The 14,390-nt window shown below is 40.1% G+C and overlaps 1 protein-coding gene across 4 annotated transcripts in view; it reads left to right on the plus strand.

Annotated features, from left to right (window-relative positions):
- Positions 1-166: 166 nt before the first annotated feature.
- Positions 167-14,390, plus strand: part of rbfox2 (RNA binding fox-1 homolog 2) — a 43,910-nt gene continuing 29,686 nt past the window's right edge. Inside the window, exons 1-2 of one of the 4 annotated variants that reach the window (XR_013294697.1) lie at positions 167-1,200; positions 10,460-10,510. Coding sequence is in view for 2 of the 4 variants with exons in the window: in XM_077569902.1 (XP_077426028.1) it covers positions 949-1,200; positions 10,460-10,510 (303 nt within the window). In the remaining 2 variants the exon portion in view is untranslated. The remainder of the gene's footprint in view (positions 1,201-10,459; positions 10,511-14,390) is intronic. The other 3 variants (XR_013294696.1, XM_077569902.1, XM_077569901.1) reach the window with 3 other exon arrangements.

Here is a 14,390-nt window from a genome sequence, read left to right on the forward strand (position 1 = left end):
GGGGGCGTAAAAAAAAAACATAAGCTCTAATATGGAGAAAAACGCAGGAGTGGAAATGGGAAAGAAGCTAAAGCGGAAATAGGCTTCCAGTATGAACATCTGTGTCTTTGGACCATTGGGTTCGACCCCCTCCGCCCCTCGCATAAATGTATGGAGGCACTGCGGCACATTGCGCACACTTGCGGGCTGCGTGGCTCTGCGTTCAAAAGGCGAGCGGAAGACGGGAGGAGGGGAAAGACTCGCCAAGAGGGAGGGGAGGTCGGTTTCCTTTTCCCCCGAGCACACGCCGCTAGAACGCACCGGGAAAGAGAGAGAGAGAAAGAGAGAGAGAGAGAAAGAGAGAGAACACACTCTTGACGGAGGCAAGAACACAACCGCGAAGGAAAAAAACAACCGCGTCCGTCGTCAGCCTTTTCTTCCATGCGGGGGGACACTCGCGGACTATTATGGGGGCAAGAGAGCGCTCTTGACCGGGCTCGACTTGCGTGAACCTCGGCTCTTGTGGTTCAAGTCTACCAGGAAACATTAGGCGACATGTTGAGGGGCTTTTTCGTCTTGAGGTTGCGGTAGGATGTTGTGCCTCTTAAACGAGCGGCCCTCACTGTAAAACGAAAAGGGGAAAAAAAGAGGCATATTCCTAATGGACATTTTGGCGGTAGGCAGCCATTTGTTGTGATCGCTGCTGATTTATTTGGTTTGTTGTAATCAGACATAGCGTAGGCCTCTTTTAAAGGCGGCGTCACCGTAAATAGTAGGCGCTATATTTAAATATCTTTACCGTACTAACTCACGTTTATGTAGTCTGTGCTTGACAGGGGCTCATTCAAAGGCATATGCGTTTTTTAACTGGTTAATTTACCCTTCAGTTACAAGCACAAAGTGTGAAAACAACCGCGGGCCCTCAGATAACCTCCATAGGGGAGAAATAAGAACCATTTTTTCTCCTCAATGTTAATGTCGACCGACGTTGCATCTATCATGCTGCCCGTGTCCCGCGGACTTATGGAGCGGGATAGAGATCTAGAAGCCCTGGCCGGAGTGCACCCCAACGCGGGCGGTGCTCCTGCTGCTGTCCGGGGAATGAAGCGAGGAGACCCGGAGCCCGATGGGCAGACAGCGGCCTCGCTGCTCGACTCGACAGGGGCTGAGTGCAAGCGCCCCCGAATGGATGGCTCGGGAGGGATCGGCGAGGTTGGACAGGTAAGGAAAAACGCTCTAAAACAGGCAAATGTGTCTTTCGCTCGGTCTTGCTTTTGTTTTTTTTCTGTCGCTTGTAAGGGGTCACAAATGGGCCAAGTTTCCTAACAATAAAGCTGGAAACCCCTTCCACACGTGCTCCTGGGGAATTGCAAAAATGACCCTGCGTAGAAACACGCAGTTTGCATAGTTTATGTATAAACTAGCCAGTTGTGCTCACCGAGCAGACATTCACTGCTAAATTGGCATTTTAATGGCGTTATTTAGATCACAGAGTTTTAACAGTCCAGGGAATAATAGGCAATGTCAGTTATCGTTAATTTAGTAAAACAACAACAACCTCTTGGCATGAATATGTGGACATTTGTTTTAGAGTTCAAATACATGTTAGTGTTTGCTTGTGATCTTTGAGGGAGCTGGTGTGCAGGCGTGGGGGGGGGGGGGGGATATATGAGGTAAACAAAGCCCTCCAGTTTGACGGTAGGTTAGGGACAACTGTAGTACTCTTGATTCTCCAACCCATTTTGACCCATCGCTCCACTTTTCACCACCCTCCAGTGCTCCTGATCAGCAAATGTCATTGACCCATTTTCCCTCCGTGTCTGCGTATTGTCAATTTGTACTGTGAAATGGTCAAATATGTCTCTGATAGAGGTTTGCAGTAGAGCGAGAGGATGCTTTGCTCATCATTATGGTATATTATGTATGTTGGAGTGCCTCCATGAGGATGGAGAAAGCTATTTGCCTGCCAATGGAAACAGCTGTAATTGAAGTGAAGTGGTCTGTTTGCTCCTGCTTGGAAAACTAAATGGCTGGTGTTCCATGCAGACCTGCCGTCAGTGAGTGCTGTCAGTAACATAAACTCACTATTTCTGTGGATGAGAGAGTGTGTGTGTGTGTGGGAGAGCAGAGAAGCACAGATCAATAGCGTTAGTCTCTAAAATGTATTGAACGTGAGCTTGTTGGACAGTCCGGAAATGAAAACAGGGGGAGTGGAGAGGGCAAAAGAGAAGGCCACCCTCCATAGCGCCCCTCTCTGAACAGATTTTCCCTATCACTGGCAGTAAAGAGGCTTTGTTTCCAGCTAATGGGATCACATCTCATACGAGAGGGGGCTTTATAATCGTACTGATCCCTGAAATCCTTATCTAAGGCAGAGCAATTCACACAACACTCGTACTGTTGTATACAAAAATAAGTGATTTGTGCATCAAAGTCATGTTAGGTATTAGACACCAATGTGTGCATTCTGGGTCTTGAGTTTAAATAAACAGCCAATTTCCCCCCAAATTCTTTATTAAAATATGTTCTATGCAGCCTCACTAGTCTAAATACGGTATTTTGGTTGCATTAGTGGAAGATGAGCTAAGCAGCAAAATCCCAGCAGTTTTTATCAGTATCAGAAGGCGGCCATTTTGTCACTTGCTGTCGAGCGAAAATAACATCACAGTTGCTCAACCAATCACAGCTCAGCTTCAGAAAACAGGTGAGCTGTGATTGGTCGTTGCTCGAGGCCTGCGCAACTGTGATGTCATCTTCAGTCGACAGCAAGTGGCAAAATGGCCGCCCCCTGAGATGAATAAAAACGGCTGGATTTTGCTGCATAACTCATATTCCACTAATGTAATATTAACCAGATTAGACTAGTGAAATCACATATAACATATTATTGTCAAGAAATGTTTAGGGTTGACTTCCCCTTTAAGTAACACAATGTTCTTAATTGCCAAATAAGCAAGGAAAAGTTACTTGCTGGTAATTATTAAAGGTAAAAATGCCGGTAATAGATTTGTGTACTCACCCTTGAGGACAACTTAACGGACACTGTGACTGAGCCTGCAGTTCATATCTCTCTTTATTATTGTCAACTTGGCCATATTATTATGCGCAGCAAGAACAAATGTGTGTACTGCGATCAGTTCCACTGAGCTGAAGCATCCCTAAATTTGTAGAAGGCTCTGTTTGAACAATTGCAACTTTACGTCTCCTGCGCGTTCCTGAATGCGGCTCTTTGGGTTCATGCGTTTGTCCCTATAAGTGAAAGGCTTAAAAAAAAATCTTGCTAGATGACGGAAATTATTATATAAATGCATTGTGAAAGGCTATTCTATTAAAGGTTGAAATTAGGTTGAATGTGATCAGTTTTCCTTTCGTCTGTAATTCAAGCACTTAAAACTCCATGACATGGCAATAACGTGCACACTTCTGTAAAGGTAAACATCCCAGGAATTTAGAGTGGAAAATATTACCTTGAAGTTCCGTGCTTGCTGAAAATCCCTCTGCTCTCTGCAGCTTCATCTTTTAACTCTTTATTGCCGGCACAAGCCAGGAGTTGAACTTTGACCTGAATTGTGAAATCAACACAATTGGATGTGGTTGCGGTGCAATCAATCTATTTGGTCTCCTGCAATAATGAGACACTTCCCGGCACTGGTTGGCTCATTTGTCGGAAAGTGTTTTGATGTCGTTTTGCTGTGTGGGTGGCAATGCTACATCAAGTCAACGCTGTATTTTGGTTTGCATAAATCACCGTTGCATGCAGTTCACGACACAAAGCTATTCAAGTCCATTTTGTTTTCTACTGCAACAACAGGGAAGTCCGACATTTACGTCTCCTTCAGGGTATACATAACACCACCCTGCATCAGCATCCCGAGTCCGCTACTGGCCAATGTTGAGATGAGGTTGTCACTTTCAATATCCATCCAGCATGTCGCTGAACGTCCCATGTTTGTTGTCACTCTGCATAGGAATTGGGCCGTACACACTCTCTCTTTTGCTTTTTTTTTTTTTTTTCTCTCGCCAACATAATAAGGTCTTTCCCGGGTTGACAACTCTGAGGACAAAATGATTTGACTGGGACATAAATGTACACGGGTCACCCTTCTGTATTACTCTCTCTGCAGACTCGGCAAGAAAAATACAGCCTTGCTATGGTTATATTTTCTTTTTTTTTTTCATTTCAATAACCAAAAGAGATTAGGTGGCATTTAGGTAGAGAAATGCGGACGTTAACGGATTTCCAGTTTTTAAATGAAAAACGACTCGAGGAGAGGGCAACACTGCCTGTTAGAGGACGGAAGAGTGATGGGCCTGTCCACACATGAATGTTTGGAACCTGTGAGTGAATATTGTGACTTATGTCTAAAAAAAAATGTGTGTGCACGCTGATCTACAAACACACATTCAGCTACTAAGCGGAAGTGAATATTTCAAAAATTATCAGCCTAGTCATGATAAATGCACACACATTAAAAAAAATAAAAAAGACGTGAATAATTTTGAGACAAATCTCTCTCCGTCGCCACTTATTGCTGCTGGTGAGAAGCAGAATATTTTGTTGTGAAATATCATGCTCAATAGCTTCTATAGCATGAACGTAACATGGTAATCTACCATTGTTGTAAATTTTGGACTTTGCTCACAGTCATGCGAGAACCACTTTAGTTTAGTAAAGGGAAAGTATTGGCTTGAAGGTAGTGTTCCATCTAGTGGAAAAATAGCACAAGGACATCTTTCTGAGTAACTCCAGCACTGAACAGCATTCAGGAGAAAGTCAAGTCATCTTTAGGAAGAAATTAGAATATATCGGCGTTTAATCGGCAAAATTGCTGCTGATTGTTTACTTTGAAAAAGGCTAATATTCGCCAATATAATCGGCCGATTGCTGACATTTTTATTTATTGCTTTTTTGTAGGGGTGTGAATTGCCTAGTACCGGGCGATTCAAATCGTATCACGATTCATAGGTCACGATACCAATTAATCCCGATCCAAATCTATAAATTGATTATTGCGATATTTTTTTTTCTCAACTCAAATTTAGAAAATACTAATCAGTAAACTTGTACATGTACACTGTAAGATTTGTATGAAAATGTATTTATTTATCTGAAAATTCAGGCTTATAACTGAGCTACTGCATTTAACAAACAGGTTGCAGTCTGTTTCATGTTTGAACAGCACTGAAATAAAATATTAAGGCTTAATGTTCCATTAATATACAGGGATGTGATTTTTCCGCTAATTCGCGGAATTCCGCTTTTTTTTATCTCCCCCCCCCAAAAAAAAAATCTGATTATTTTTTTAAAAAATTTTTTTTTTAATAGTTCATTTTGTATGCACATGACTCCGACAGATAACATCTTCTGCTATAACAAAGACATTTGTGGTATGCTCTAATATGAGTTACTTTTCATTTGGTCATGATACAATTATTTGTTCATGAAATTTGAACTCTTCAACATTATTTATGTGTTAACTTAGTAATCACATTAGTTAGATATGATGATATTCTCAGTGATAGTTTTTAAAAGCAAAGGCAGTCCAATGTTTTTGAATGTGACTGATTTTGAGTTGACTAAAACCGCCATTTTATATGGGATAGTTCAATATACATTGAAAATTTATGCTGTTGTTTTGTCTATTTCTTTGTCATGTGAGTGCATTGAAAGTACTTAAAAACACGGAAAACCCATGAAAACCCCTGGACCTAGCTGGGTGCCAGCGGCCCCCAGACCCCCGGCTAAATTTTCAGATAATTTCACTTTGGTCAAATCACATCCCTGAATATAGCATTCTTCCATGCTTAATGTGTGAATCCTAACCCTAAGTAAAACGTTTTGTTGAATATTCCTATATTAAAAAAAATAATAATAAATTAAAATCGATTCGGCCGCATATCGAATCGATTTGAGAATTGTGCGCTGTAATATCGCGATATATTGCAGAATCGATTTTTTTTCTAACACCCCTACTTTTTTTTCCTCTCAAATTGTGTACTGTAGTAATTTTGAAAGCTAAGTATCCACCTTTCAGATTTAGTACCCTGACATTCACTAAACATCGTGTTTAGTGTATGGTCGGTTCTAAACAGTTTCCAGCTTCCAAAATCCACTTAAGATTCTTGCAACACTGCCTCAAAGTCAGTTAAAGTGTGTTTGTTGTGAAAACGTCAGCAGTATGTGGCGCGGACTAAAGTAAAATAAACTTGAGGTCGCCGTTTGTCCGCTTAGCAGATAAGTGCTCTTTGGATAAAACACATGCGCGCTTCCTCTGTCTAGTACGTGGCGTGGCCCGCTTTAGCAGCGATGCAGGATGACTGTCAGAACAGTCAAATATAGTTCTTAAAAGAGTAGCATTCCCCAGACACGATGGGAATAGATACGAGTTCTGCGACCAAATTAGATGCTTCACAGGCATTTTGCACAGCAACCACCTGAGAGGAACAAGGGGGGTCATGTGTTCAAGGCGTTAGCGAAGCTCGGAGAAAAGATGGTGGGAAGGACAAGTAAATGAGCTTTTCGTAATATAACTTCCTCCTCACCATCTGGTCACTTTGTATTTAATGATCCTTCCAACCACTTTGGCTTTTTTTGAAGACGAAAAGTAGTGAGTAGCTCAGCTAAGATTACTATAGAGATTGATTAATTATCTTTATCCCAAGTGCTACTCCTCACAGTTGCTAATGTTAGCTAAAACTAGGGCTGGGCGAGATAAACAGTATATTCAAAGGTTTACATTTTGCCGAAGGTAGTGATTTTCACTCTACCGATGTTTGTACCGGATGTGATCGGGCTGCCAGATCGTATCGGGGGTCGCCTACCGATGGCGTCACGCTACAGGATTGGCTGGAGATTTTCTGTTTACAATTGTTCAATAAAGTTATTTGGGGAAAAAAATACAGTGGACGTCAAAACATTGGAAAGAAAATATTTCAGATGTCATTTCAATACCAAAATGTATGGACTGAAATTGTCAAAATGTAAATAAACCTAAGAATATAAAAGCAGGATACTTGAAGATTTAAGGAAGAAAAAAAATAGATTGGAGCGCCGTCGAGCTTGCCGATACGAAATGCGTGATTCAGACGTGTTCACTTTCTTTTTGAGCAGTTCATAAATCACAAAAATAGTCTTATTGATATTAGGACCACATTAGCAATTTAAACTGACAATATTCGTCACATCTCAGGCAATTAATTTGTGTATTTATCATTTATTCAATTAATTTTATTATTTATTCAATATATCTTGCTTTTTATATTCTTAGTTTTATTTATCGTTTTTACAATTTCAGCCCGTACATTTTGTTACTTAAATGACATCTTTAATATTTTCTTTCCGATGTTTGTCGTCAATTGGATCATTTCTAGCCAATCCTGTAGCGTGACGTGCTCGTTCTGGTACCGACACCGTCTTACCGCACGTCGATGACGTCATCGTACCTGCGTCCCGGCGTGGCGCACTGCTCGCCTCCTCGAAATTCTATTTAATTGCCAATTAAGGAACGCTAAGAAAGTTAATTAGCCTCTCATCGTATGATACGACAAGTCTGTGGCGACTAGCCACTAACGGGCGCGTAAACAAATGACAGCGTGTTGGCGAGCCAAACTGCAGCTGCATTCAAATACCGTCGGACGTTTCAAACTCGGACAGAAAAAAGTGCATATGCCGTTAATAATTGCAAACATCTAAACAATGTAAGCTTTCTATCAATCTATAAAAAGCTGGCATACATTAACTCTTTGACTGCCAGACGTTTTCAGAAAAGGGATGCCGTGGGTGCCAGCCGATTTAAGCATTTTGACTGATCTTTCAAGGTCCACAGAAAATTATGTGTTTGGACTATGGCAACACACATACTACCAAATGAAAGATTGTACTCTCATCTTTCATCAGAAGAAAAAAGTTTGTTTCTACCTTATTCCGTTTTTCAGTAATCAACAATAGAAAATGGTTAATTTCACCTCTGTTTTGAAACAAACGTCTTTTAACGTCTTTGGCACTCCTCCCTAGGATTTTACTAAACGTTATTTAACGTTTTTGGCAGTCAAAGAGTTAAGAAGATTGATGGCTGTTATATCACTTTTTTTTTTTTTTAATTAATTACAATCAATGGTCCAACTAGTCCCTTTGTTTACTATACCAAACCATCTACTAACTAGGCTTCCATCCTCCATTCTAGTTGTTGGTATGTCAATGAATCAAAAATAAAGAATAAACCTCCTGTTTTATATGATTCTTTCATTGTGTTTCTTAATCCATATATAATGTAAGCATATTAAATAAAACTAGAAAAAATCCCGCGGAAATTTTGAATGGGACTGCTGACTTTTGTAAATGAGCTGAACAGTTTAAAATTTAAACCACTGGAATCGCTCAAGAAATGTGGAAGTTAACCATAATCAACATCAACTAAAAAAAAACACTTAATTGAATTTAATCTAGCCCTAGCTAAAACTTTTTTTTTTTTTTACGCAAACATTTCCAGTGTGTAATCTTCTAACAACAGCCCTCAAATGTTCAAAACGGGACATTGCGCCACCCGTTATGATGGAGAAGGACGTACTTACTTTCTCTCCCTAAATATCGTCGTCAGCCAAACTAATTGATAACATCAAATAGCACTTGAGCTTTGTTCTGCGCTCGTTACCCTGCCAACTAATGATGTGACGTATCTGCGTAATGTTTGACATTTCACTGTGAAAGGACAAAATCTCCTTTTTTTATTTTTTTTATTTTTTAAATAGCTGCATTGTAATAGTGTAACAACCGGAATAAGTAGAATGTCTATTTCTTGTGTAATTTGCGAGCAACTGTTATTGAGACTGACGCTCACACACACACTTCCATGTTGCCCCCCCCCCCCCTTCATTCCTCCTGGAAATCAACCACATGACTCCACTCATGTATGAGTCATTGTTTTTGCTCCCACAGTTTCCTCTTGTATTTCTATCTCAGGTCGTCTCATTTCAATTTCAAATGTTTAGCATTTTTGGCAAAATCCACTAGCTCATAAATCTCCATTGGTCTTTTTGATTATTGTAAACCTTCCGTTCTTATTTCGATTTTCCGCCATTGCTTCAAAATAAGGTTATACTTTATTCATGTTATTCAAGCCTCTAAAAGGTGTTCCATTATTTAAGGCTTCTACCTCCCAAAGCCAGTTCGCTAAGTGCCTTTTTGGCTCTAAGATTGTCTCACAATTTTTTTTTTCCAATCACAGAGCCACTTCCTGTTCCACCAGCTACAGCTCCTGCATTGGGGAAAGTCATGCTCGGTCTTAGTAAAATGGCCCCTTGGGGGGGGTTTCAGTGTGAGATGGCTACAGTACTAATCATCCCAACTCAAGCTGTGATGCGCACAGACCAAAGTGTTCCCCCCGGGGGCAAAGCAGGCAAAGGGACATTAGTTCCAGAAAGAAAGATGACAGAGGAAGGACAGCGGCGAGCGATGAAGCGTTGTCTTTTTAATCTAACAAGATGAAGAAAATCAGCTTTTCCCCTTCAAAGTGTTGTTGTAATGCTTGCCTTTCTAATGGTTGCGTATTAGCATAAAAGCCAGAACAGTGTTATGAGGGTTGAATAAAAAAGACTTGCTAATGTTTGGAGGATTGTTTGAAATCCAATATTCTGCTTCAAACAAAAAAAAAATATACATGGATGAAGACGTGTTACTAATTCCCTATCATGCCGCAAGCTCTTGTTGGATATCATTAGTGTCGCACAGTCGAGCTGAGCAGAAAATTGATCTGCAGTCAATAAGGTAATCGATACATAATCTGACCTTTAGATGGAATCAGTAATGACAACGGTGCAAAGTCAGCTCTTTTATATCATAAATGCAAAGCCAGAGCCTAAACCGCATTGGAGGCAATCTACTCATGATTCGACTTAAATCTGCCTATTATTCACGTCTTACGTGTTTGGTCTCGTTTAATAAGATAAGATTCACTGATTGCCACACCCACCTAAGTGGGGGCGAAATTCGTTCTCCGCATTTGACCCATCCCCGAGGTAGCGGTGAGCAGCAGCAGCCGCGCTCGGGAATCATATGGTGATCTAACCCCCCAATTCCAACCCTTATTGCAGAGCGGCAATGGGTCCCATTTTTTCATAGTCTTTGGTATGACCCGGCCGGGAATTGAACCCACGACCTCCCAGTCTCAGGGCGGACACTTGTACCACTAGGCCAGTGAGCTGGCTTGAGCTTTCTAAGCAGATAAAATATGTTGCTATTTGAAAAGATTGAAACCAGTAAAAGTGTGTTCATGTGCAGATTTCAATGGCTTGATTGAGCTGAAAATACAAAAAAATTAAAATAAATTTAATTGGGGCACTTGTAAGTCAATACTGTATATCAATAATTGTAGATGGGGAAATTGTACGCAATCATGTGTGAAAACTGAAAGATTAATTGTATAGATTATAATTTTTTTGTTCAAAATGTTTTTGCTTCAATGTCTGCTCTTCTTTCTTTCAGAATAATGACCCGCTGACCCTCGGTTACCATGGATACCCATCTCACAGTCAGGTAAGAATGTAGCCAAATAGTTATCTTTTGTGTCTGAGAAGGTGTTCTCTTGTCCCGCAAGTTCGCGTGCTGTTGAAAAATGTTAAAATACAAATAAATATATTGCAAAAGCCAAATATAGCAATATATTGGAACAATCAGAATAGTTATGGCAAGAAAAAAAATATTGATGGGGGGGAAAAAGAATGTAGTCAAACACAAGTTAAAATAAACTCTTTTTTATGAACTGAAAATCATATTCTTACGTAACATCAGTACATCTTGAATGAAACTCAAACTCACAAGGATATACAAGGTATGCAGCGTTTTTTCTGGCTCAAATTGAGGCAGAGATGGCACCATCCTGACTATGACGGGTGACTACCGATACCAGGTTTCGGTGCCAATACCTTATTTTAAGGTATCGGTACTCACTGCGGTGACCGATACCATTATCGGCCATTTCTGAATGACAATGTGGGAGACTCCTCGCTGATTGTGGTTTACCCATTTCTAGCACATATTGTATATCAGGGCTGCAGACTAAAAAAAATTGCGAGCAGCGCGGTAACCCCTAATTAAAAATTTTTAGGAGCACAGGAAGAAAATTTAGGTTTTTCATAAGAATCGCGATTCTCATTTAGTACGATTCAGAATCGATCTTAAATGTCCCAAAATCGATTTTATTTAAATTATTTTATACTATATTTTATACCTTTGTTTGTGTGTGCCTTCATTGGGAGTGCTGTTCATGTTGTACCCGATTTGGCCACTTAGGGGCAGTGTGGTTCCATGCGGTCTGATACACTGTCAAGTTGTAGCCACATTAGAGAGTAGAAGGGAAAAGTCACGATCAAGTTATTGCAATAAAAGTAGGTTTTTTTGCAGCGTGGAGCCATTCTTTTGAGTGATAAAAGTGCCGCGAGTAGCGCACTAATTAGCATTAGCGAGTCAGACTGGAGTAGATCATTACGATTCCATGAACATCTATGAATTGAAGCAAAAATCATTGTCAATCAAATCATTTTGAAGCAAAAATCTTTCTCAATCGAATCGCACACCCAAAAGTCTGAATCGAATCGTGAGACATTCAAAGATTCCCACCCCTAATGTTTATTGTATATACTGTGTTTTTATCTTTGTCGATGGCTCAAGCCGCCGGTCCTCTGCTTTGCAAACAGGAAGTGGGCGTGTGCATCTGTTTCTTCTTCGGTACAATAAAGTTTAAATAAGAAAAAAAAAAGAGTTTCTTCTTCGGTTATTACTTCAGGTCTTTCCTGTGCACTGCTGTTGATTTAGCGGCTCAATAATGGCGCAACGCTGCAACTGCAGTTAAAATACGCTCAATCAACACAGCTGGAGCGCTGCGGCTGTGTTGAGGCGGCGAGCAAATGAGGTTTTCTACATTGGAAAAACCCTGGTATGTGGTGAGGGTAAGGGAAGAAATACTGTATTACACATAATAATCCCCATTGCCGTCCTGTATTTTTATGTTTTACTTTTTTATTCTTTACAACATTTTGTTTCGAAGCATCCTTGAGTAAGTCAAGCTGTGTGTTTGTGTTTATGCTTGTTAAGCAGCAGTCTGTTTCCTTGTGTTCCTATTAGCTTACTGGCTGTTATTAGACTGCTCAGTTGATATGGTTAATCCTTCGATCATCCACTCATCCTCTGATGCTCTACCCATAATCCCATCCAGCCTCCTCCCTCCCTCCCGCCGCCATCCTCCCAAACCTCTGGCTGCACTTCATCCTCATCTTAAGCCTTTTGCTCCAAACCTTCTTGTTTGTCTGATTTCTCTCCGGGGCTGTTGAGATTATTCACATGGCTGGCAGCCAATTAGCCACTTTTCATTTTTGCTGCATAGTGATGAGATGATACTACTTTGAACCCCCCCATAATAATGATGTTTGAATGAGAGGCAAAAGAGTTGCCTGCTGCGGACTACATACGTGTGATAAATTATGAAAAAATCATGAATAAGTAAGTGGAGAAAGTGTGGCATCCACACAGCACTGAGGAGCAACTGGATGTGAATTGCAAGTAAAAACAGCAATGGGAGACAGATATCCAAATCCAAATGATCTTCCAACATCCACGACACAGTTTTAAAAAAAAAATGGATCAGGCTTTTTATTATTATTATTATTATTATTTTTAAAGCTTTTCAATTGTAAAATATACGCCCCAATGCACTTTTTGGGTTATGTTTTCATGTGTCTAGAATGGAGCTAAACACACACTGACTGTCCATTGATTAGTCAACCGAGAAATGTCACATCTGAGTGGAATGGGAAGAAAACAAAATGGATAATGTCATCACACAGCAGTGTACTGCCATTTATTATTTTGTAATTATCTAATTCAGTGTTCGGTGTACCGTTAGCTGAGGCATCTTACATCTTGTTTAAGTTATTTTTGCAGACCCTTTTGTCTTTTTTATTTTATTTAATAGTGTTAAAAAAAAATCAACACACTAGCTTGGGTTTTCCTGGACTTCACCTAAAGCCAATCAGACCAATTTACTTTTGGGAAGCTGAAGTGCCAACTATCTGTTGATGGGGACAAAAGGCTATGTGGGGGAGACGAGGATGGCGTGCGGAAGATGTTCCCACATTGCGGAGGCGCTAAACTGTCAAATGTGGTGTGAAGGTGATGTGATCAAAGGCTCCTGAAGGAAGAGCCTGGGGAGCAGCAGAAGCTCAAGGTGTGAAGAAAGACGTGCTCTGCCTGCTTGATGGAACGGAAAACACTTAACTCCTCCATTATATCCATGCGCTGTTGATGGCTTCATTTAAGTGCGGCAGATTCCTCACAGGCACGCGCGCTGAATTCTTTCAAAATTACAATATTTTTTTTTTAGGTATCACTTGTTGCTTCACTGGTACAGTAAAGCCACTTTCATGTATCAGTTGAAATTAATAGTCTGCTTGAAAGATGTGATGGTCTCTGTCAGACCCCTGAAATAATGAAAAAGAAGAATGATGCAGCTTGATTTATTGTCTGTTGGCATAAGTGCTTGGCAGGGCGTTTATACTGTAAGCTGTAAATGACAGCTGGGTCACTTGTCACTTCAGATGGATAGTTTTTTTTTTCAAAATATATTTAACACATTTCTGATAGGATAGTACAGTAATACACTACTGTAAATGCAACCTCAATAATAATAATAATAATACCACGCTGACTGTCAAGAAAAACGGTTCGTCTTGATTAAGGCAGAATTTTTAATACACCAAAGTAGCTTACCGCCACCAGAGTGTGAATTTGTGAGTACATGAATAATGTATTCATTCCATTGTAAAGAATCTTTAAATGTCTAGAAAAGCGCTATATAAATCGGATGCATTATTATTATTATTAAGATCAGCTCGTTGCCGCTCTTATGTTACATCATAAAGTGAAGAACACAAGTAGCTACTCGTTTTGTGAGAAATAAGTACTTTAACTGATTTTGTTTAAAAAAACAAACACAATTGGCTTTTTGCATTTATCAACTCATTCACTCCCAGCCATTTTCACAGAAGCAATCCCCTTCACTCCCGGCTGTTTTACTGGATTTTTACTGATTATGCAAGGCTCACAGAATATTGTGTTCTATTGCTACAAAAACATGGAAAAGAAAGATTAAAGTCTCTTCCTTCATCTGGAAAAAAAAGTATATTTATATCTGTTTTCGTTATGTCACAATTAGCATTAGAATATAGCTACGTTTCATCACTATTCTCTATTCTATTTAGAATTGTGAGTAATTGAGTTTTTTTTTTCAACATGGCCCTGGTTCATCTCCTTTGCTCTGCTGCCACGTGCTGGCCGTGCTGTGTAATAACTACCATTTCTTGATATGTTCTTTGCAGTTGAGAGCGGCATCAAAGCTTTCTGTACATGCTGTAGCATAAAA

The sequence above is a fragment of the Vanacampus margaritifer genome, chromosome 7 (genome assembly GCF_051991255.1).
Source record: "Vanacampus margaritifer isolate UIUO_Vmar chromosome 7, RoL_Vmar_1.0, whole genome shotgun sequence".
NCBI classification, from domain to species: Eukaryota; Metazoa; Chordata; class Actinopteri; order Syngnathiformes; family Syngnathidae; genus Vanacampus; species Vanacampus margaritifer.